This window comes from Tachypleus tridentatus, chromosome 7 (assembly GCF_004210375.1).
Source record: "Tachypleus tridentatus isolate NWPU-2018 chromosome 7, ASM421037v1, whole genome shotgun sequence".
NCBI lineage: Eukaryota > Metazoa > Arthropoda > Merostomata > Xiphosura > Limulidae > Tachypleus > Tachypleus tridentatus.
The window spans coordinates 116,974,183-116,998,118 of NC_134831.1; the positions used below are offsets into that span (position 1 = coordinate 116,974,183).

Consider the following 23,936-nt stretch of genomic DNA (forward strand, 5'->3'; position numbering starts at 1 on the left):
TGACGGCATTTGTTAATCATTATTAGGACTACTTGTACGTAATAATGATGCTTGTTAGACATTATTAGGATTACTTGTATGTAATTTTAATACTTGTTAAACATTATTAGGACTACATGTGTGTAATTTTGATACTTGTTACACATTATTAGGACTACTTGTATGTAATTTTAATACTTGTTAAACATTATTAGGACTACATGTGTGTAATTTTGATACTTGTTACACATTATTAGGACTACTTGTATGTAATTATGATTCTTGTTAAACATTATTAGGACTACTTGTATGTAATTATGATTCTTGTTAAACGTTATTAGGACTACTTGTATGTAATTTTGATATTTATTGAACATTATAAGGACTACTTCCACGTAATTATGATACTTGTTAAGCATTATTAGGACTACTTGTATGCGAGAAAACTTAGCATTCGAGTGAACCATGCTCTTAGTTCTGGACTGGGCCAGCGATTCACGTCGAAAAAACAAACAAATTACGAATATGTTTTAAAACTGTACTTAAAGAAGAAATGATTAGTGTACAGTTTCGTGTTAACGGATTATGACGTGAATGACGAAAACTGGGTAATTATTTTACTTTTTAAAAAAAGTATTTTTGTGTGAAAGACTTTAAGTTCATGTAATTCAGTAAACATGCACGAATACATTTTACTAAGACTGGTCGTAAATATAACAACGTTCGAATTTAACTGAAGAGTTTTGTATAATGTGTTTTTCAACTTGTGACCACCATTAATAAATATTAAAGGCTATGCAGTATTAAGAGAAGCACCACACGAGGTTGTTTTTTTGTTTTTTCACAATAATCCCTCTCTTCGACCTCACTGGGACCGACATGGCCAGGTGGTTACGGCGATCGACTCGTAATTCGAGGATAGAGGGTTCGAATCCCCATCGCACCAAACATGCTCACCCTTTCAGCCGTAGGAGCGTTATAAAGTGACTATCAATCCCACTATTCGTTGGTAAAAGAGTAGCCCAAGAGTTGGCGGTGGGCGGTGATGACTAGCTATCTTCACTCTAGTCTGGCCTAAGATCCAGTATCTAATAGTGGTGAACAGTACATGTAGAATTTCAACTATGTATGTAAAACATACCTGTGAAAAACTACATAGAAAGATATGTGACTGGCATGGATTCAAGAGGAAAGAACCGAGGAGTCTGGAATTTTGCACCAATACAAAGTGGACCCTGAGGGGTGTGCATCTCAGTATTTTACTTATGTTAACTACGTGCGTGTACAGATGCGCATCTTTTCAATGAGAGAAGGTAGCGAAAAATCACGAGCATAAGAAATGGTTCTCTGTATAACACTCTTATGTAAAGAAAAGCTAGTGCATTCTGATAACAATGCGTTCCACCAATGATTTTTATGTCATGTTGCTAAGCAACAAAAGTTTATACAGTGGCTTGCAAAGTTCCTCCCTTGCTGGTAATCAATTTTAGATTTTTTTGTGAAAAACATAACTCAATTAGCCAGAAATATTTATTATATTATTCTGAGACCAATTTCTAAAAATTACAAAGAGTACCCAATTTAGTGATATAACACAAAAAACGTTTAAAAACACGTGTGGGGAAAGTCTTCACCCCCAAAGATGATTATTATGCAGTCAATATTTGGCAGCAATGACAGCCGAAAATTGACAACCCTTCACAAACTTTATACAGTATCCTGCAGATATTTTGACCACTTCTGCTTGGAGATATCCTCCAGTTCTTGTAAGTCAGAAAAATGTTTTCTATGCACAGCAATTTTCAAGTCTCTCCACAGATTTTCGAGCGGAATCAGACATGGCTGTTGGCTTTACCAGTCAAGGACTTGACTTATGTTTTTCTTAAACCATTCTTGGGTTGTTTTTAATCAGTGTTTGAACATTATCCTGTTGAAATGTAAACCTTCAACCGAGTTTTAGTTTTTCAGCTGACTTCTTCAGGTTTACCTCCAACATTCGGGTATATTTTAACTGTCCATTATCCCTTGAATGTGTACAAGTTCTCAAGTGCCAACTATAGAAAAACCTCCCTAAAGCACTATGGACCCACCATGTATTGACAGTTGGGTCTGTATGTGCCGGGTCATGAGTAATGTTGGGTTTCCGCCATACTTACTGTTTATCACTTAATCCAAAATGTTCTATTTTTGTCTCACTTAACCATAGAACGTCCTGCAATATTGTTGTAGGGTTATTGAAATGTTTACGGGAATAGTCCGGTCATCAGTTATGGTTTCTTTCCTGCTACCCAGTCATACAAGCCTCTTTTGTGTCAGGTACGTAATATTGTCAAGGTGTGTAAGGTAATTACAATTGCTGCTATTGGAGTCTACAGGCCTGTCAATGTCACTGTTTGCTTGACAGTTGCTTCTCTGATGATTTTCCTACGTGTTCGAGCGTATACTCTCTCAGGGTGACCTGATCTTGGGAAGGTTGAGGTAGTGTGACACACTTTCCATTTCTTCACAACATATTTTACAGTTCTTAATGGCAAATTCAGAATTTTAAAACTGATTTATAACATTCTCCGGAATTTTGCTTCAAATAGTCTTTTACCTGAGGTCTGTAGAGATTTCTATTCTCATCATTCTCAATAAACCAAATAATAACTTTCAAAATACCTGCTTAAACCATTACTGGTAGTTATATATGGCCTAAAGTAGTTTTTGCATAGCTTTGTAATATACTTAGGTATCTGATTGAGTTCTACAGAGTCACTTGTATTTTTACTTTAGCAGATTAGTGAGGTAAAGGTAAATAATCTGTGGTAAAAACTGAGAGATGGAGACTTTTGTAACTTGTGTTTTCAAGATGTTTTTGTGTCATATCACTAAAGTGAGTAACAATACAACTTATGTTCTTTTTAATATTTAAAAACTGGTCTGAAATTAACGTAACAAATATTACTTGGAAACATAAAATTTATTACTAGCACAGAGGGAAAGACTTTTGGAAGGCCTGTTGGTTATATTTTTATGCTTAACTTGGTTCAGATGTACACAATATCAACCTAATAACCCGAACAAAATGGGGTCCACATACACATATAACAACAAACAGTAACCAATCGCCTATTGTTGTTATGGGTTTAACAGAAAAACCGAAGTTTTGGTAAAGGTTCAAACATGCAAAAGAAAGAAAATGACACTGGTGTTAAGGTACTGACACCCCCTTATTTTTGAACACGAAATAAAATAATTTATTTGTTATTTATTTATTTATTTGTAATCCCATAGAGAACATGGTGTTGATTTTGAACAAAACTCTTTTCATTTAAACTTTGCATGTTATTCTATAAAGGAAATGCTGAGAATGCAACATTACATTTGTAATTCTGTTATAAATGAATGACTGTTCTCGTAGAATTCAATTAGTTTTTGTTGTTTTTTTGTATTTGCTACTTTAGAATTCCAAAGAAAGCACATTAATTTACTTTCCTTAAAAATAAGCACATTTCTTCTGAAACAGAGGCCTGGCATGGCCAAGCGCGTAAGGCGTGCGACTCGTAATCCGAGGGTCGCGGGTTCGCGCCCGCGTCGCGCTAAACATGCTCGCCCTCCCAGCCGTGGGGGCGTATAATGTTACGGTCAATCCCACTATTCGTTGGTAAAAGAATAGCCCAAGAGTTGGCGGTGGGTGGTGATGACTAGCTGCCTTCCCTCTAGTCTTACATTGCTAAATTAGAGACGGCTAGCACAGATAGCCCTCGAGTAGCTTTGTGCGAAATTCCAAAAAAACAAACTTCTGAAACTCTGTTTCTTGTAGTATCTTTATTTGCAGTTGAGTACAAAGGTCCGCAAAGGGTGTTCAGTGTTATGTCTTTAGACTTACCACTGTCTTAAAGTTAAACTAAGGTTTCTACATGCAAGATTACATTGGCAACCAGGCCTATAAACAGTTGACTGTAGTATTTGCATATGCTTCGTTTGTAATTTTTATCAGTTATTTTCAAATTTATCTATGTCGTATTTGTTGATAAAAATAATTCAAATGAGTAGTAAAAGATGTGTTAGAAATTTATTTAAAAAAATGTCTTGAATGAATTATCGAAGCTTTAAGATTTTTGCATATGCATAAAAAAATATATATTTTTAAAAATCTTGAGTCGAAATATTGGCTCCATGTTCTTTGAAATTCTATTAGTTTGAAAATAATCAAATTACAAAGAAACTATGTGATATATGAATATATCACACGTTTCTATTTTCTTATAATATTATACTTTGTATCCCGAAGTTACTAATAATAAGTTAATAATAACATGTTAATAATAATAAGTTAATAATAACATGTTAATAATAATAAGTTAGTATTCGATTATTTATTTATTTTAATAATTTTTCATTCTTTTCTTGATGTATACGAAATAAAATTCAAACTTCAAAGACTGTCAATGATTATATGTCTTAAAACATGTTGTTAGTAGCTCATTAATTAAGAAGTTACAAATAAAGTTTTAAACACAGTTTTATTTCCACTTCTTTCATGCGATTTACTACTTATCATTTGTTAGTCAGCCATAACCATACTTTATTACACTGGATATCATTGTGTTTAAACAAGAAAGAACAAATTGTATAATTACACAAGTGGAGTAAACAAAAAGAACTGTTGTTCGTTATAAATGAAATATATCTGAAACATGCAATTATTTTTATTATCCCAGTTCTGTAGTTTTAAAATCCTTACCCAGGACCAGGTTATCGTTTAAAATGTGTTGCATTATCCGCCGTTATCAAATATTTGTTAAAACTACTATCCATGAAATAAGCTCTCCTTTCTTTGTATGCCGTTGCTAGTTAGGTCTTTAAGTAAGAGTTATTGCTGTTTTATTTCTGTATAAAAATATCCTTAGTTTATTACGTCTCCAAGAGAAATAAGTAGAAGGCGGACATATGTGGTTATAAGTCATTATCATTGTGGTATCCCAACACATTTTATGGAGTTCAAAGGCCCTGTACTGTAATGTCTGTATTAGATATAAAACTTTTGAAGACCCTTGTTATAAGTTGTAATGACACTGCAACAATCTATATATATCTATGTTAAACGTGAACGGTTTCATAAAAGAATCAGTAATGTAAAATAAGCTTTTAATCTTTTAAGTTATAGCATTTTTTATGAATCCGAGGGATTATTAATATGTAATGTCTAGGTACGTAACAAACTGTTCAATCTTTCAAACTGTTACTAGCATCTCATTAATATTTATTTAAAATAAAGTAAAAGCAATTCATTGTCTAATACATATTCTATCACATCATCATCTACTTTGACACTGTAAAAAAAACTGGTATGTTATTTTACTTCTTGGTTGGTTTGTTTTAAATTTCTCACAAAGCTACACGAGAGCTATCTGCACTAGCCGTCCCTAATTTAGCAGTGTAAGACTAGAGGGAAGGCAACTAGTCATCACCACCCACCGCCAACTCTTGGGCTACTCTTTTACCAACGAATAGTGAGATTGATCGTCACATTATAACGCCCCCACGGCTGAAAGGGCGAGCATGTTTGGTATGACGGGAATTCGAAACCGAACTGCGACTCTCGAATTACGAGTCAAGTGCTTTAACCACCTAGCCATGCCGGGCATTCTTGGTTGGAACAGGATCTATTTCAAAGGTCTACATGCAAAAAAAAAAAAAGTATTTTCAAAAAGCTACTTCTTGCTCATTGTTGAAGAGGCGACTTTTGAACCAGGAATGTTGACATCTGACAGTCAAGGCCATTCTTCAAGCTTGACAACATCGTTCATAACGAATATTAAAGATAGTCCTTTTTCCAGAGGGCTAGCTGGCAGATCCAGCCATGAAGAAGACAAAAAGAGATGCTGTAGGACATTTCGTCCCATAGAGAATTATGGTTGGTTCCTGGAATGGGTTTATTCATGATTACTCACTTCTTTTAGCTACATCTTATGCTCAGTAGTAATGTTTATTGTTAGTCTCTGACTGTTCTGCTTCGTGTTTATTTTGGAATTATTGAGAAGCTTAAGTTTCATCTTATGATACAGTTATTCGTTATCTACACTGATTCAGATTCCATTTCAGCCGAGTATCTCTCAGAATAAGCACTGATTTACAGTTTCAAGAGTGAAACTATGTGGAAGTTAAAATATTGTCCAGATTTCATATAATTCAATAGTACATCTTGCTGAAGCTTAAAGACAATCCACTCTAGATGTGTTATTAATGTCTCATCTTTTCTCTGATGAGGTTTGATAACTCTCAGATGGTATTCCAAAAAGTCTTTTTGTGCTGAGGCTTCCGTTTCCTATTTCTAAAACAAATCCGTAATATATTGCTGTGAACTTGTGAGTGATGACACCCTTTCTGGTTTGAACACTTTATTACTAAGCTCCTTATGAAACAGCCAGCACTATGTTTTACCCTGTCATATATATTCAAAAACTGACATTTTTATAACAATATATAGTTGTCTCACTATGAGGCTTATACATATTGATATTAGATGGTGAATGTGGTAAAACAGTATCAGTGAAAATTTCAGGCTGCCCAACAATAAACTCATACTGTGACCAATGGGAGCGACCACTCAATACAAGCTCTCAGTTACATTACGTGAATATTTCTTTACTTGTCTGAGAAAAACAATAATTTAGTATTAACTCTAATGTAAGTGACGGTGTTATGTGTAGGTATATCATACTTTATCTATGTGGTTTAATTATATAAGATTTTTTTCTTTATTTAGTTTGTACATAGTTTTAATATAAACACGTGGTCCAGAAAGTCATTGATACTGCCTTGTTCTAGCTGCTTTGTCTCTTTACTGTCTATAGTTGATAACATCTGTTCTGCCTAAGAGATTGATACAGTAACATTTATCAATCAGGTTGGAAGGATTATCACTTTAATATCCCTTGATGTTTGAGATTACTTTTGTCTAAATGTAACAGCTGATGAATGCAATGAAAGAAAAAAAAGCCGCAAAGAGTTCTTGACCAGACAAAAAAATCATGATTACCTCTTCAGTTCAGGTATATTTTCTTCGTTAAGTTCTACTTGCAGATAGATCAGTAACGATATATTTTAAGATCACTGTGTTTGATATAACAAAAGCGTCTCCTGAAGGAAAGTGTTAGAGCTAAGTACACTCCAGTAGAAGTGACTGTAGTCCTTTCTACACAAGTGCACATGCTGTATTTTCCTTTATCATATTGTGTTGTGGTATTTTCAAGATGACATTACTTACAGTTTGTTTTGTTTCTTTTAATTTCGCGCAAATTTACACGAGGGCTATCTGCGCTAGCCGTCCCTAATTTAGCAGTATAAGACTAGAGGGAAGGCAGCTAGTCATCACCACACACCGCCAACTCTTGAGATAAAAAAAGACAATTGTACGTTGCACAAATACATCATTTATTCACGACCATGGTTTTGCCAGTAAAAGCATCATCGGGCACATGATAGCCTCGCTGCTTTGTGCCATAAAACATCACACCAACCAACCAACCAACCTTTTATTCGTTCAACATTAATGTATTGTTTCATTTTTAGCATTGGTTCAGACTCATTATTTTGCGCAATCCAAGTGTTTCAGATTCAGAACTACTTTCTTTATTTGCTAAACAAAATTTGCTGTAAAACGAATTGTGTTATCATACTTGAAAATGTCGGTACTTGGTAAAACTCCGTGATTACAGAATTGAGAAAAAACAAGTCAAATCATGTACCCAATGATACCTTTACTGGAGAAACCATTGTCGTGAATAAATGATTTGTGCAACCTACAATTGTCTTGTTTTTCCTCAGTTCTGTCAGTAATGTCATCTTGAAAATACCACAACACAATATGATATACTTTTATATAACCTTTAATATACGATTTTTACACGGATGCCTATATAATATTAATAATCATATGGCTTTTTAACAATATAAATGTTTGTATTAATATTAGGAAACGATATAATTTTCTTGTACATTAAATTACTTCTGAATTTATGTTCAATATTATTATATTTTGTTCACAGATGTTTACACTTACTTGTTTATTCAACTAATTAAACGTAATAATTAAGATATTTTTATATAAAATGTTAAAAGCATAAAAAAATCAAACTGTTCCACTTCCAAACACCTCTCTGGCTTGAAGTACCCGCGCTGTAAAACACCTAACCCTAGTAGAATGTTACTAATAAACGAATGTTATTGTTCTGGTATTTTCCGTTCATCTTTCAATATCTTTTGTTATTTTATACACTAAATATATATATTCGTTAGATATTGGAGTATGTTACTGTGTTGTTATAATAGTCAAAGGAAGTTGTAAAATATCCATTTTATAATGATTTCATGATACGTAGTTTTTAAGCACAGGAACAATAATGTTTACACTAAAGTAATTAGTTTATAAAGAGCAACATATGAAATTAAACAAGATAACAACATGTGGTGTAAGTTAATTAAATATTTTTTCAATCACATTCATCGCCTTTAACATCAAAGAAAAGTTAAATTGTGTTTAAATTATTGGATAATATTGCTAATCAATCAAGCTAACTTGTCACATAGTTAAATCTTGTGACTGAGAAAAGCACACTGCCATCTTTAACTTACAAACTACGTTAACTAAGGTCTGTTCTTGAATAAAAATATATAAGTGGTACATATTACAAAAAAAAACCAACAAAAACACCCATTAAGAATTATTTAAAATACCTTAATAAAGGCTTGAACCTTAATCAAAAATGCAAAAGTGAGTCTTCACATACTTTGTCCTGAAACACGAAATTTTTTATCTTGTGAAACGGTGCAGGTGGAAGCATTGTGTATCTATATCTTTATTAATACCATTATCTTTCTACCTGATAACTGACTTTAATACTTAATTAGACATATATAATTTATATAATTCATATACATTGTAAATACATCTATATTAATGTTATGCAAAGCTCATAAACTTCATTATTACCTATCATTACTATTACTGAGCTAATTTCCTTTTTGTAGAAAACAAAAGAACAATTGGTGGTAAGGAACAGAATCTGGCAATATATATATATACACCAAGTATCTTTCTTGTTCAGTCTTACTATTATGATCACACTAAACTTTCATTTAAAGAAATGACACTGAATAACATTGCTCTTTTAGATTGATATTGAGGTTTTACTTCTTTATAACGGTCAGCCATTGTAATCTTAACATAACAATCCCTACTATAACAATAAAAATATATCATAAATATTTTAGTCGTCTTCAAAAATAGCTATCTGTGCTGTACCCACCACGGGCATTGAAATCCGATAATTGGTGTTATAAGCTCTCTGACTTACCACTTAGTCATCAGAATTTCCAAACGTCACAGGTCAATTTATTTTATGCACTAACATTTTTTAGTTATGTTTACAAAATATGTATTGGAAAAATGTATTGAGTTTTAAGTTGAATATGCTGTATCAATAAGTTTGAAAATATGGATGAGTGGCATACAGGTCAGTACTTGTGTTTCCAAAAATATAATTATATTTATTTTAAGAGCAGCACAAGTTATTTATACCTATCTACTTCACTTGATGTGGAATAATTCACTTTCTAATGAATGATTAAACACATAAAAATCTGACCAAATGTATCTTAGATGGTTAAACATTTTATATAAAAAAACTTATTATGCTGTTATCTTTGGAAGCTGTATATATGAAATGTGATATTTTAATATACTTGTACAACCTAAAGGCTAAGAACACACATAATATCTACTTTTATGATAAATATTTTCTGATCATTCACACATGCATTTATATGTTGAAATGACAACAGATTTTGTTTGGAAACATTTTATTTAAATTACATTTATACATAAGATTGAGACATCAATTACAATAGAAACCATTTTTCCTCTTCACAAAAATAGCTTATATTTACATTAAAAATAATCTCTACTATTTTGTACTATTTTCCCAAATTTCACAATTTAAAAATATTCAAACTTTCTATTCAAGCATTTAAAAGAAACTTTTAGATGGAAATACATAGTTCATTACATTTTTGGGAGAGGTATCCTAAATTCCAAATCACAGTCTACTTTGTGCTCTTTTCGGTTGATTTTATTAAGTTCAGCTCATAGGCTTTGGCAAAATAGTGACTCTAATGTAACTGATTTTCGTGTATAGTTACCACCCTGATGAATCATCTCATTTTTGTAATCATGTGTAAGTAAAAACAAACCTTAAACCTATCAATACTTCTATCACATAATTTTATTAAAAGTAGATAAAATTGTCAATGTTAAATAAACATACCCTGAGAAAATTTTAGGATGCCTTACGTACAAGAAATTTCATAACTTATTAAATTTTAAGTATTTTATCATAACGTAAAGAGAATAACAAACCATTTCTTTAAAAAACACAGTTTTAAAATTATGACAAGCTAGTGAAAGATAAACCAAATCCATTATTTCCTAGTGCTACTATTCTGTTTAATAAGTAACTTCGTGGACAAATTATGAATAACTACCATAAATCCTCAAAATTATCATATACATTTCACTTAATATTAATAAATAAGAATTACCAGAAAATTTTACAAACAGAACTTTTAATTGGCAACAATTTTAATTTTAAGAGTATTTGAAAATATTGTCCATTTATACTGAAGGACACTGATTTTTGTGAAAGACACGTCAAAAGCTGTCTCTTCGGAACAGTAGAAGCCTAAAATACCAAATATATTATTTTGCTAAAGGGGATCTGTATTCATTTTATCAGTTTTTCATTAAACCATACGTTCCCAAACTACAGTTCACTAACCTTTACTGTCAGCTGTTATTCACTAAAGATCCCTAGTTATGGCTTGATAGAACTTACAATTGCAAGGTACTGGAGGGCTGTAGCAAGAAAATAATTTTGGAAAGAATTCTAACACTGATAAAAGTTTACTATAATTCATACTGAATATCACAATATAATGTAATAATAATGACTTCACTTTTTATCACTTAGAGTTTGGCCCTTGCTTCTAAGTATTGCTTGTAATATCAAAGTAGTTTACTTAAATCATGTCACAACTTGGGGAAACAAAAAGTTATTTTCTGAACGAACAACTTATAGAATCAAGACAAATGTATCACCACAACAGCTAATATACTGAATTTTAGTAATTAAATTATAAATGCACAAGAATCAAGTAATAAAATGCCAAATGACCATATCTGTTGATTACTTTTGATCAAGAGACACAGCTGATCCTGAAACATTATCATGTGTTGGAAGGAATTTATAGCTAAATAAAATGTGGTAGTCACTTGGGATCCGAAGACACAGTTAATCCAAATGAACTGCCAGATGAATAAATGGAATGTACATAGAGAGGATTCAAATTTCCAACATCAGTAAGAGCACTGCCATATAAATGGTCATTCTGAAATACAAAGATTTACAGTACTTCATCTTTCAGAAACAACCAATAAAAGGAAAAATTAATACAACAAATTGTGATAAAACACTGACTTGTTTAGCCTATGATTAACTAAAAGTTCTGGTACAAAAGTATCTTTCATTATACATGAGTGATACCTTTACACAACAGCAATTTATATCAACAGTGACTGACACCTGTACAGAACTGCAGTTTATATCAACTGTGAATGACACCTGTAGTTTACATCAACTATAAATGATACATTACTTGGAGTACAGCTGTGTTTTCATTGATTGTTTATATGTCTAATAATATTGTAGAGAAACAAAATTACAGATTCCCCCCCAACATTCCTCTCAATTTGTTTATTGTAGATTCAAAGTGTGACAAACAACAATTTCAAATCAATCTTTTTTTTTTCCTCACACAGCTCAGTACCCAAGGGGCCTTTCATTCAATACCAGAGCATATTAGTAACATACCAAAACACTATTTATATACATTATATATTACTTTAAAATTTACTTTTTTAAAAGCCAGGAATGTGTGAAGTGCTGACAGGCCTAAAACGTGTAATAAGAATCGTATTAACTACAGATGAGTTGTTTTTTTTTACACATTTCTATTAATTTATCTATAAAATAAAGTGTTTGGAATTAGTAATATTTTAAATAACACAGTAATATTTAAAGTTAAGCACCTTAATTGAAAAATCCAAGAATGAGCTCTCAACTCTGACAAAAGAAACAAACCAAACAACCAAAACTGTTTAATAAATTTAATTTTTAAGATACACAATTTAAATACAAAGTTATTCATATGAGGTCTGTTGACCAATAAATTAACTGCATTACCTTCAAACAATTTAACTCTTATAAAAAAAAAATTCAATTTTCACTTTTTATTTAAAACAGCTCAAAACACAATTCAACTCTGATGATAAAAGAAACAACACATCATCAATTTGATTCCATATTTCTGCTCTATTAGCTGTATAATGAAAACTATCACTTCCAGCACGTGGTTGATTACTAATAACTAAATAAACTTCTTTTAATTAATGCTGACTCCTAGACTAAACTACTTATGTAATTATTCAATCTACTCTCACACAATATTTGACACTTTATACCAAACACCAGCATTCTTTAGTTCCAATGAATTGTCCTTTCAACCTGGTGGTATACATTAAAAGGATACCAAACTACAAGTCTGTTAGGTTTATTTTTAAAGTACACTTAATTCTCTTTATAGCTAAAGACAATGGTGATACAAACAGTAATGTTTAACAGATTCTAGAAAGCAGATAATGGTTAAAGATGCAACTAGAAAACAATAATAAAACTTATCTGGAACTGAAAGCAGATATTAAATCATAAATCACAATAAGGCAAAAACAGTTTCAAATGAAAGAAATGCAAAAATTTTACCTCTCCATTCAAGTACGTATTTTTTCTAATTGAAAGACAAGAAAATGAAACTTGGTTATCTTCTACGAGTTCCTCCATGTCTGACTTGTAGGAGAATATGATGCTGCGTTCTGCAGAGCTACCAACGATAGAATAATTATGTTTAATATATTTATTTATAACACAATTACCTTATAGTAATGGTTTAACTAATGAAGTACAGAAAATATAAGTTAAATTCATGATGCTACATAACAAAAGTTTAAGACTAAATATACCAGTGTACTCAAGAGAATTTAATAAAGAATATGTAATACAGTTCATATCTTTAATGACTGATATACTTACCTGAAAAATCCACCTAAAAATGCTTGATAAATGAATGGTACGAAACACGTGAAATATACATAGGTTGTCACATCCAGCACACTGTAAAACATTTTAAGTTAATGAATAACTGGAAAACTGGAGTAATTACATCTGTAAATATACAGATATCTGACTTGTAAACATTATAACACTGAAATCAGGAAATTTTTTACTGTACAAAATAGAAACAAAAACAAAACAGATAAAATTCCACATTAATTTTATTTATAACTACACTGGATAACCAAATAATTATAACTGTAATTTGATGAAGAATGTAGCAACAACTTCACTAGAAATATGTAAACTGATCAACAGTATTTATACATACACAAAAACAGCACATTTCAAAAGTATGAGAATCTGTCCAAATTATTCATTCATTAATATTTAATATATTACATGATTATGCATGTGTTAATTAAACAACTTCTAGCACAGTTTTTAACTTAGTGTGTTTGAACTTATTTTGTTAGATTTATAATTTCAACAGATGAGTACATTTTCTTTCACAAATACAACTGATGGAAAACTACAATACAGTGTGCTTGCAAGGAAAAAAAATTAACTTTCAGTATACTTTAATTATAATGTCTACATTCAATTTGTAATTTAATTTTCATCCAATAGAAAAATTAAGGTTGAAGTTGCTATGATACAAATACTTTCAAATTAGTAAAAAAAAAAAAAACTTTAATTAAACAAAAAATAATTAATTTGGCTAGATATAATGTGCCCCTCATTTTTGGAATATTATTAACATAGGCACGGGTGAGAATCCATGACCTATTATAGACTGCCATTCAACATGGAATTTTGTATCTCATGTCACAGTTATCAACTATTCATTTCACCCAACAGTTCTGGTTTAGTGGCAGTTTGTGACAAAGGAGAATATATACTTGATATTATACAATATACAGGGATATTAAAAAAACTGTAGATATGCATTTTGGAAGTCCTAGAGGTTATGCAATGCAACATGCAAACTGTATGATAGACCAAAGTTATTTTGAAATATTCACATCAATATCACCCTGGACTTCATTCTCTAAGAGTGTAAGCCAGGTAACATCATTAATTCACACACACATTGCTTAAGTAGAAATGCATTTGTAACACATATGATAGAGTTTCACTTTTTATTAAAAACTTGTCACATTTCATAAGGATACCATGCAGTAATTGTGGAATTATTGTCAACACTACAAACTGTGCCTGTTCACAAAGGAGTAATATGTTCATTTACCTGTAACTGAAGACATACTGCACAAGACATACAAATAAGAGCTCTGGTTTTCCTTCAGTTGTAAATTAACAAACAAAACACACACACACACACACACACACACACACACACACACACACATATATATATATATAAGGTTGTCCAGAAATAAATGTTAGAATTCTCACAATTACATTTAGAAGCTGGATATTGAGTGAATTATCATTGGTTGGTTGGTTTAAACCAACATTTATCGCTTAAAAGGTGTCTTAATTGTTTGCTGTTTCAACTCTACTCAGAGTAAGTTTTGCAACCCCCAAGGCAGCATGGACAAGCACTTTCATATGAACATCAACCAAGCATTTAGCCATGAATACTGAATGTATAGTTCAGCACTGGTTCCAAAATGTTTGACATGGAGACAAAAGTCTTGAAGACCATGAAGGTCATGGAAGGAAGTCATCCTTAGATGAAAACACATTATTGGAAGCAGTTGAGACAGACCCTCGCACAACAGTATGTGAGCTTGCAGAAAAGCAAGTCAAGCACTGCCAACCACCCGAGTGTGATTGGAAAGAAAACAAAGTTGGATAAGTGGGTTCTGTACGTGCTGACTGAAGATCAACAAAATCAGCATTAAGAGACCTGCTCTACGCTGCTGTTGCAGAACCGAAACAATCCATTTCTTGAACAGATATGCAATGAAAAGTGGGTTCTGCAGAACAATCAGAAACGATCTGCACAATGGCTCAATCACAAAACAGCTCCAAAGCCCGAGTTTCACCAAAGAAAGGTCATGGTGAATGTGTGGTGGACCGTAGCTGGCATCATTCACTACTAATTTTTGAATTCATGGGAAACAATCACAGCAGAAAACTATCAAGAATTGACCAAAATGCGTTCAAAGTTGTGCAAGAAATGACAAGCTGTGGTCAATCGAAGGGGTTTTATTCTTCTCATGACAATGACGATTCCCTAGCCATTCACGATTACACAAGCATAGTACTATTTCCATGTATCCCACACAACAGGTACTTCATCATCTTGCCCACCCTAGTTTATAAACATAGTAATATTTTCCTTAGGATTAAAGTGTGGGAACACTGGTAATCATTGTGCAGACAACCCTTACACTGGTCGGATAAACTTCATGCCCACTTGTTCTATGTGACAGTTGGTCATGGTAGCAACAGTAAGCACAACCCAAAAAACAGTTTCAGTAGTGGTGAATACAAACCCTATTCTGGGTCTTTATTCATTTATATCAAGACTTGTTGCACCTATGTTTTTTTTAACATCGTGGAAGTTTCGTAATGGATCAGTGTGTTTAAAGAGCTTACAAAGTCCACCTGCTCATGCAGAACTGTACATTTCAGTGCATATATTTAATAAACAATAAAAAGTTACAAAGTAACTAGTTTGATACTTTACTATGATAAACTAGTATTAGCTCATGCCTGTAGCATATTTTCAATACATACAACCATATTTACTAACCAATATAAAGTGAATATCCACATCTAATACCAAGAGAGCAATATCCAATCAGACCTACTATTTGTTCCATTTCTAATTATTATTATTATTATACAAACTTAACCAAGCCTCTATTGGAGAAGCAATACTGACTATAATTCCAAAATTATAGTGTTTCTTTGTGAAACCAGACAAGCTTTAAGTAGAAAATACAAGTTTACTATACATAAAAATAATCAAATGTGTTAAAACATAATTGTGACCAAACTATGTCTGTTAACCAATGTTTTCTGACTACGACTCTGGGTGCAGATGGTGTCCATGTAAAGAAGAAAAATATAATTTTGTTCATTGTACAGTTAAACATTACATTACACAACCACAGTTAAACATTACATTACACAACCACAGTTAAACATTACATTACAGAACCACAGTTAAACATTACATTACACAACTACAGTTAAACATTACATTACACAACTAGTTAAACATTACATTACACAACCACAGTTAAACATTACATTACAGAACCACAGTTAAACATTACATTACAGAACCACAGTTAAACATTACATTACAGAACTACAGTTAAACATTACATTACACAACTACAGTTAAACATTACATTACACAACTACAGTTAAACATTACATTACACAACCATAGTTAAACATTACATTACACAACTAGTTAAACATTACATTACACAACTACAGTTAAACATTACATTACACAACTACAGTTAAACATTACATTACACAACTACAGTTAAACATTACGTTACATAACTAGTTAAACATTACGTTACACAACCACGGTTAAACATTACGTTACACAACCACAGTTAAACATTACGTTACACAACTACAGTTAAACATTACATTACACAACTACAGTTAAACATTACATTACATAACTACAGTTAAACATTACATTACAGAACCACAGTTAAACATTACATTACACAACTATAGTTAAACATTACGTTACACAACCACAGTTAAACATTACGTTACACAACGACAGTTAAACATTACGTTACACAACGACAGTTAAACATTACATTACACAACTACAGTTAAACATTACATTACACAACCACAGTTAAACATTACATTACACAACTACAGTTAAACATTACGTTACACAACCACAGTTAAACATTACATTACACAACCACAGTTAAACATTACATTACATAACTACAGTTAAACATTACATTACAGAACCACAGTTAAACATTACATTACACAACTATAGTTAAACATTACGTTACACAACCACAGTTAAACATTACGTTACACAACGACAGTTAAACATTACATTACAGAACCACAGTTAAACATTACATTACACAACCACAGTTAAACATTACATTACACAACCACAGTTAAACATTACATTACACAACTACAGTTAAACATTACATTACACAACCACAGTTAAACATTACATTACACAACTACAGTTAAACATTACATTACACAACTACAGTTAAACATTACATTACATAACCACAGTTAAACATTACATTACACAACTACAGTTAAACATTACATTACATAACTAGTTAAACATTACATTACACAACCACAGTTAAACATTACTTTACACATCTACAGTTAAACATTACATTACACAACTAGTTAAACATTACATTACATAACTAGTTAAACATTACATTACACAACCACAGTTAAACATTACATTACACAACTACAGTTAAACTTTACATTACACAACTACAGTTAAACATTATATTACACAACTACAGTTAAACGTTACATTACACAACTACAGTTAAACGTTACATTACACAACCACAGTTAAACATTACATTACACAACCACAGTTAAACATTACATTACAAAACTAGTTAAACATTACATTACAGAACCACAGTTAAACATTACATTACACAACTACAGTTAAACATTACATTACATAACCACAGTTAAACATTACATTACACAACCACAGTTAAACATTACATTACACAACTACAGTTAAACATTACATTACACAACTACAGGTAAACATTACATTACATAACCACAGTTAAACATTACATTACACAACTACAGTTAAACATTACATTACATAACTAGTTAAACATTACATTACACAACCACAGTTAAACATTACTTTACACATCTACAGTTAAACATTACGTTACACAACCACAGTTAAACATTACGTTACACAACCACAGTTAAACATTACATTACACAACTACAGTTAAACATTACATTACACAACTACAGTTAAACATTACATTACACAACTACAGTTAAACATTACATTACACAACCACAGTTAAACATTACGTTACACAACTACAGTTAAACATTACATTACACAACCACAGTTAAACATTACATTACACAACCACAGTTAAACATTACATTACACAACCACAGTTAAACATTACATTACACAACTACAGTTAAACATTACATTACACAACTACAGTTAAACATTACATTACACAACTACAGTTAAACATTACATTACACAACTACAGTTAAACATTACATTACATAACTAGTTAAACATTACATTACACAACCACAGTTAAACATTACATAACTAGTTAAACATTACATTACACAACCACAGTTAAACATTACATTACACAACCACAGTTAAACATTACATTACACAACCACAGTTAAACATTACATTACACAACCTCTAGAATCTCCAATATGCATATATACATTTTTTTTCAGTATCCTTAAATTAGCAATCCAAACAAATGAATAGTTGATAGCTCCAACATCAAATACATATTACATTGAATGACATTCTGTAAAGGGTCATTAAATGTGCACATATGAATAACAACTATATAGGTTCCATTATTTAGATTTACCATAAAATATTTTGCTAACACTGATAGAACCCAAATGACAAAACAATGTATTCTAATCTTTACAAATAAGAACATAAGAAAAGTATAATTAATTAGCTATATTCACTTACCAGGTTTATTTTAAATTTTGATCTATAAAGGGAACTTGCTCTGACCAGAAATTAATGAAAGTAAAACTTTTTCCAATAGTTACTACTTCCTGTTTTTATTAATTCATTAATAAAAGTCTGATATAAACTCACCACAATCCACTGTAGAGTTCATGGTAAAACAATCCACAACCAACAGCTTGAAAAAAATTCATCAGAGACAGGAAGAGTGTATACCAATAGAAGAGTTGTTTTTCTGTAAGGACAGAAAGTGTTATAAAATAACAACTTTATTTCAGCCTTTATCATCAACTTGTTTTTATAGTGTTAACTACCAATAGGAACCACATATCACAACTTACTGAAAAATTTTACATTTCTGTCTATTACATACTCTTACTGTAAAAAGAGATGACAAAATTAGGTGAAATCACTCATTTTCTATGTAAAATATACAGAAGATCCCATAAATAATTAATGCTAATATTTGCAGTAAGTTTTGTTCAGATTTTTTGTACAACTTATTATTAGGAACTCTCTAACCAACTAAGACATGGGCCCATGAGCAGTTTGGGGCTGAATAGTTTTTCAGCAAAATGTTTTTAAAAAGATGATGGAGTAAAGAATCAAACTGTTTAATCTAGTTACCCTTTTACAAAAAGGTAAGAGGTCATCATAATAAATCCATGGAATTATTACCAGGTAAAGGCAGTCTGTGTCCCACAGGTGTCCACTTCAGAATAAGTATCACTGTGTAAACCTGTCACATAAACAGATACATGTTAATAAATATAAAATGACTGTTATTGTGTTTAATGTATACACATAATAAACAGTCTAATTTATTGATTCTTATGAAAAAATAAAAGTTCTAAAATAATGGTACATATTTTATTTTAACTTGAAATGAACATTTTTTATGCTACTTCTCAACTTTCCTATAGTGTTAAGAACGTTGACCTGAAGTTGACCTAGGAAGGTCGAAATGTTGTTCTCTCCTTATCAGTAAAAGTGTTAATACCCGTGCCAGCCATTCTGAGATATAAGTATATTAATCTTTTCACTATGGACTTAGTGTAACATACATGAGTTTGTCTACACGTTTGCACATGGTAATTATTTCCACTGTAACTTTTGATACAGCACGTGTAACTTCACAAAATATGGTAGATCCACAGAAAACATTAAAAGTATTTTTCATACAGAAAATCAGATTTTTTAATGAAATATTTTTACTTAAGATTTGTTTGTGAGAATAGTCTCTCTTTAGATAAAAGTCTGAGAGCAGTGTGATTTCATGTTATGATTTAACAAAACCTATTCTTTGTCCCAAAAATTTCAAATATTATTTGCATAATTTCTGAAACCTCTTAAATACATTAAAATCGTTTGTTTTCTGTAAGACTATAACTATCTGGGGTCTGTCACTCAACCAACCTCATAACCATCATAAAAATTAGGAAATAAATATAAATTATGTCTTTTTCGTGATAGAATTACCATATACTATAACACAAAAATACGAATGTTTAGTCGAAGTAGTTTAAGCCTCATAACATTATACATTTACATATATATTATTTTAAAATATATTGGCCTTCCACTCATGTCCAGCTAACATTATATAACTTGCACTGATGCAGTGCACGTGCACTCAGGTCACACATCCAGTAATATAAAACTGACTTTTAGTCTTCCCTGTCTTGGCTGTGTTTTAGTAGATTAGTATTTTGTAATATACAGTCACATTTCAATTATTATACATTATATATATGTATATATATGAATATAGATTATTACTATTTAGAAATAAATTATTAAACTTATTTTTCATAAAATATAAAACAACAAATCAAGAACTAAACCACACAATTATCATTTCTTCTTATGACCTTTGCACTCAGTTGTTGCTGGACACAGGTTCTGAGCCTTTTAAAATTTTGCACATGGAGGATATCAAACAAAACTTTAGGCTTTGTATATAGTTTAATAATCAAAAAATCATAAATAACTATACTAATATCACAGAATTCCAATACAATTGATTAAGTTTAGTAACTAATATGTATTTAGGTTGAAAGAAATTATGAAACTTTGAGTAGACTAAAGACACAACCTGCCTCCTTGAAAACTTGGATCAAAAAAGTGTGGTAGCATTTTTCAAAGATTAAAATGGCTGAGAAAACTATTCTGAGGCCATTTTAAGCTGTTGATTGGTTATTCACATATCATATACTGTAGTAACAGTACATAACCCATACCTCAGTAAAATTAAAAGATATGAGGTTATTATTTTACGATCTGAAGTAATATTAGTAATTTGAGTTCCTAGTTTGTACAGAACTACAGACTTAGTATTCTGACATCACAAACATCTGATTTTAAACAGTGCTGAGTTCAACATACCACCTGACTTACTAAAATCTATTTAGGTGTGTTCTTCTAATATTTACTTTTAAATTAAGAAATTAACTCATACATAATATGAAAGTTTGAATTCTACAGTTTGATTCCAAGCTTGTTGACATCAATTCATAAAATACTAATTCAATAAAATTTTCAATGCAAGTCAACAAACATGATGACATGACCTTTGACCAATGATCAGTTGTGAAATGGTTAAATTAACTATACTGATTGCAAAACAAATTTGTAGTCCTGATCTATAAAGCTAACCCTGCTTTGTAGTTTAATGTTTTGTATCTGGTTATGCACAAAGCTAAAGAATGAGGCATCTTTGCTTGTCCAACAATGGGTGCAGAAACCCAACTTGTAGCATCATAATCCTGCAGACTTACTACTGGGTCACTGAGGGCTCCAATTGACTGATTGTTTTGTAATTAAGCACAAAACTACACAATTGTTGTGCTACTGGAGGGGTCTGAGGGGCTCTGGTGTTAATAATGTTATAATAAAAAAAAACAATATTTAATTTATGACAAAAAATGTATGAAAAATATGGTTCTACTGATACACTTATATACACAAGTGTTTAGTGTTTCTTAAACATTTTACTAATGTTGAGGGGAAGATATTTTGGAAAGAGGTAATTGAACAATTACACTATTATTACAAAGTATTCTATATTATTCATTCTTTGAAAATACATTATTAAGAAACATTTACATAAATGTAACTTCCCACTATATCTTTTTTTTTTTTTTTTAACTATTAGTATTATTACTATTATTATTACTAAAATATGATAACTTTTATGGCCTAAGCTGCATATTATTATTATTACTATAATTTTGTTGAACTTAAACTAAATTCTATTTTTATTTTTCATTTGCATTTGTCATAAATAATTTAAATATTACTTTGGAATCTGAAACTGGAGAGAACACAGGGTCTAAACTGAACAGACAAGGTCTCCTAAGCCTACCACCCTTCCTTGGAGCCAGTGCTGAGTAGATCCAATTGTAAATATACTTGGACAATTATTCTTACATTCCAGAATTAAACTGAAATTCTCAAGCTAAGCATACCTTGTATACACACGAGTTAAACAGACGGGTAACTGACCCTTAAGATTCAGATAGAGCTGTTCATAATTTTGAGCTACTACAGCAGCACCTCCCACCATGAGGAGTTTGTTCTATTATTTTGAACTTAATAATTGGATTTTTAGTTACCTTTATAATTCACTAACAGCTAAAATTGCAGGTGCATTACATCTCAGTCCCAAGACCTTTGATATACAACTTAACATCTAACTCTAACCACTAAGCCTAAACAGTCAGAGACAGAGAGATAAAAATGTTTTTCAAGGTCTTCTCACAGCCAACATAAATAAGAAAAATTTAAGAATTAATCACATATGTAATATAAAAACTTGAAATAGCATAAATTAATTAACATTTTCATTTCTTTGATGAAAATACATAGACTTCGTTATTCTCAAGTTAAATTTAACAGCTTAAAGAGCAGAAATTTCAGTATTTTTCTTAAAGAAGTTATCACTTGAATTAAAGCTTATCATATCATCAACAATGTTCTCTATGTGTAATATCAGCTCGGAGTTTAAATGTTATAAAATAAAAGTGGAATTGAATTTGTTCCTTTCACAGATTGGATATTTTTACTTAAATGCTATTCATACCATTTCAGAGTCCAAGTAACAGATTTAAGGTATATTTAAATATTGAGAAAGGCATCACATCATACAAATAGATTTTTCATCAACATCTCTAGATTTAACAAAAACATACAAACCATCAACATCTCTAGATTTAACTGGTACTAAAACATACAAACCATCAACATTTTTTCAATTTAAAAATCTTCAAATTTCATTTTCTTTGGTCATGACTGTAATAATTTTCCTGCTCATTGCTATCTGTAACTTCTAGCTCCCTGATATATATATATGAGTAAATATTTTATTTTTTTATGGCAGACTTTTAATCTACTGTAACTTAATATTTCTTTCAGAGTGAGCCAATAACTTTCAGTACATTTATTTGATGGATGTTATTCTGACTAACCAGACACATTATTGATCATAGAACTATTTTTCTTATTCTGTTCTTATTGAACAGTATCTGATCGTTTTCATTAACTCAGCACAAAACAGTAATTGTCTCCTTAATAAATTAGCTTTTAATTAATTAAAATTAATTAATTTATGTGTGTGTGTATAAAACTACTAAATAATATTCATTATTACAAATTAACTATACTAGTTAAATAAGGTAGAGATTCTGAAGAGAAAATGTCTATTGTTTTCCCCCATTATAATATTTTTGTTTGTTGGATTTCAATTAATATTTACTTAAAACTATAGCCTATAAAGCATATATGTTTATACTGTAACTGTAAAGGTTTTTTACACGTCTATTATTTGAATGAAGTTAACGTACCAAGAAAAATAAAAGAGAGCTAACAAACCAAAACACTAATCCACCATGGCTGAAAAGCCCATAATTTTCATTTGGTATGTAGAAAAGCTTTTCTGGTTTCATAAATTCCAAGGTTGTCTGCAACATTGAACAGAATATTTGTAATTAACATGTAGTTTATCTCATTCATACAACAATAGTATAATGTGAAGTACCTCTATTGTTCTGATGCAC

General features: G+C 30.9%; 1 protein-coding gene across 4 annotated transcripts in view; it reads right to left on the reverse strand.

Annotated features, from left to right (window-relative positions):
- Positions 1 to 9,811: 9,811 nt before the first annotated feature.
- Positions 9,812 to 23,936, reverse strand: part of LOC143256460 (transmembrane protein adipocyte-associated 1-like) — a 34,962-nt gene continuing 20,837 nt past the window's right edge. For all 4 annotated transcript variants that reach the window (XM_076513724.1, XM_076513726.1, XM_076513725.1 and 1 more), the window contains 6 exons: positions 23,724 to 23,840; positions 19,561 to 19,621; positions 19,015 to 19,117; positions 13,170 to 13,250; positions 12,843 to 12,960; positions 9,812 to 11,412 (listed from right to left, as the gene is read on the reverse strand). In XM_076513724.1, coding sequence (XP_076369839.1) covers positions 11,293 to 11,412; positions 12,843 to 12,960; positions 13,170 to 13,250; positions 19,015 to 19,117; positions 19,561 to 19,621; positions 23,724 to 23,840 — 600 coding nt within the window. In that variant the 3' untranslated portion in view covers positions 9,812 to 11,292. The remainder of the gene's footprint in view (positions 11,413 to 12,842; positions 12,961 to 13,169; positions 13,251 to 19,014; positions 19,118 to 19,560; positions 19,622 to 23,723; positions 23,841 to 23,936) is intronic.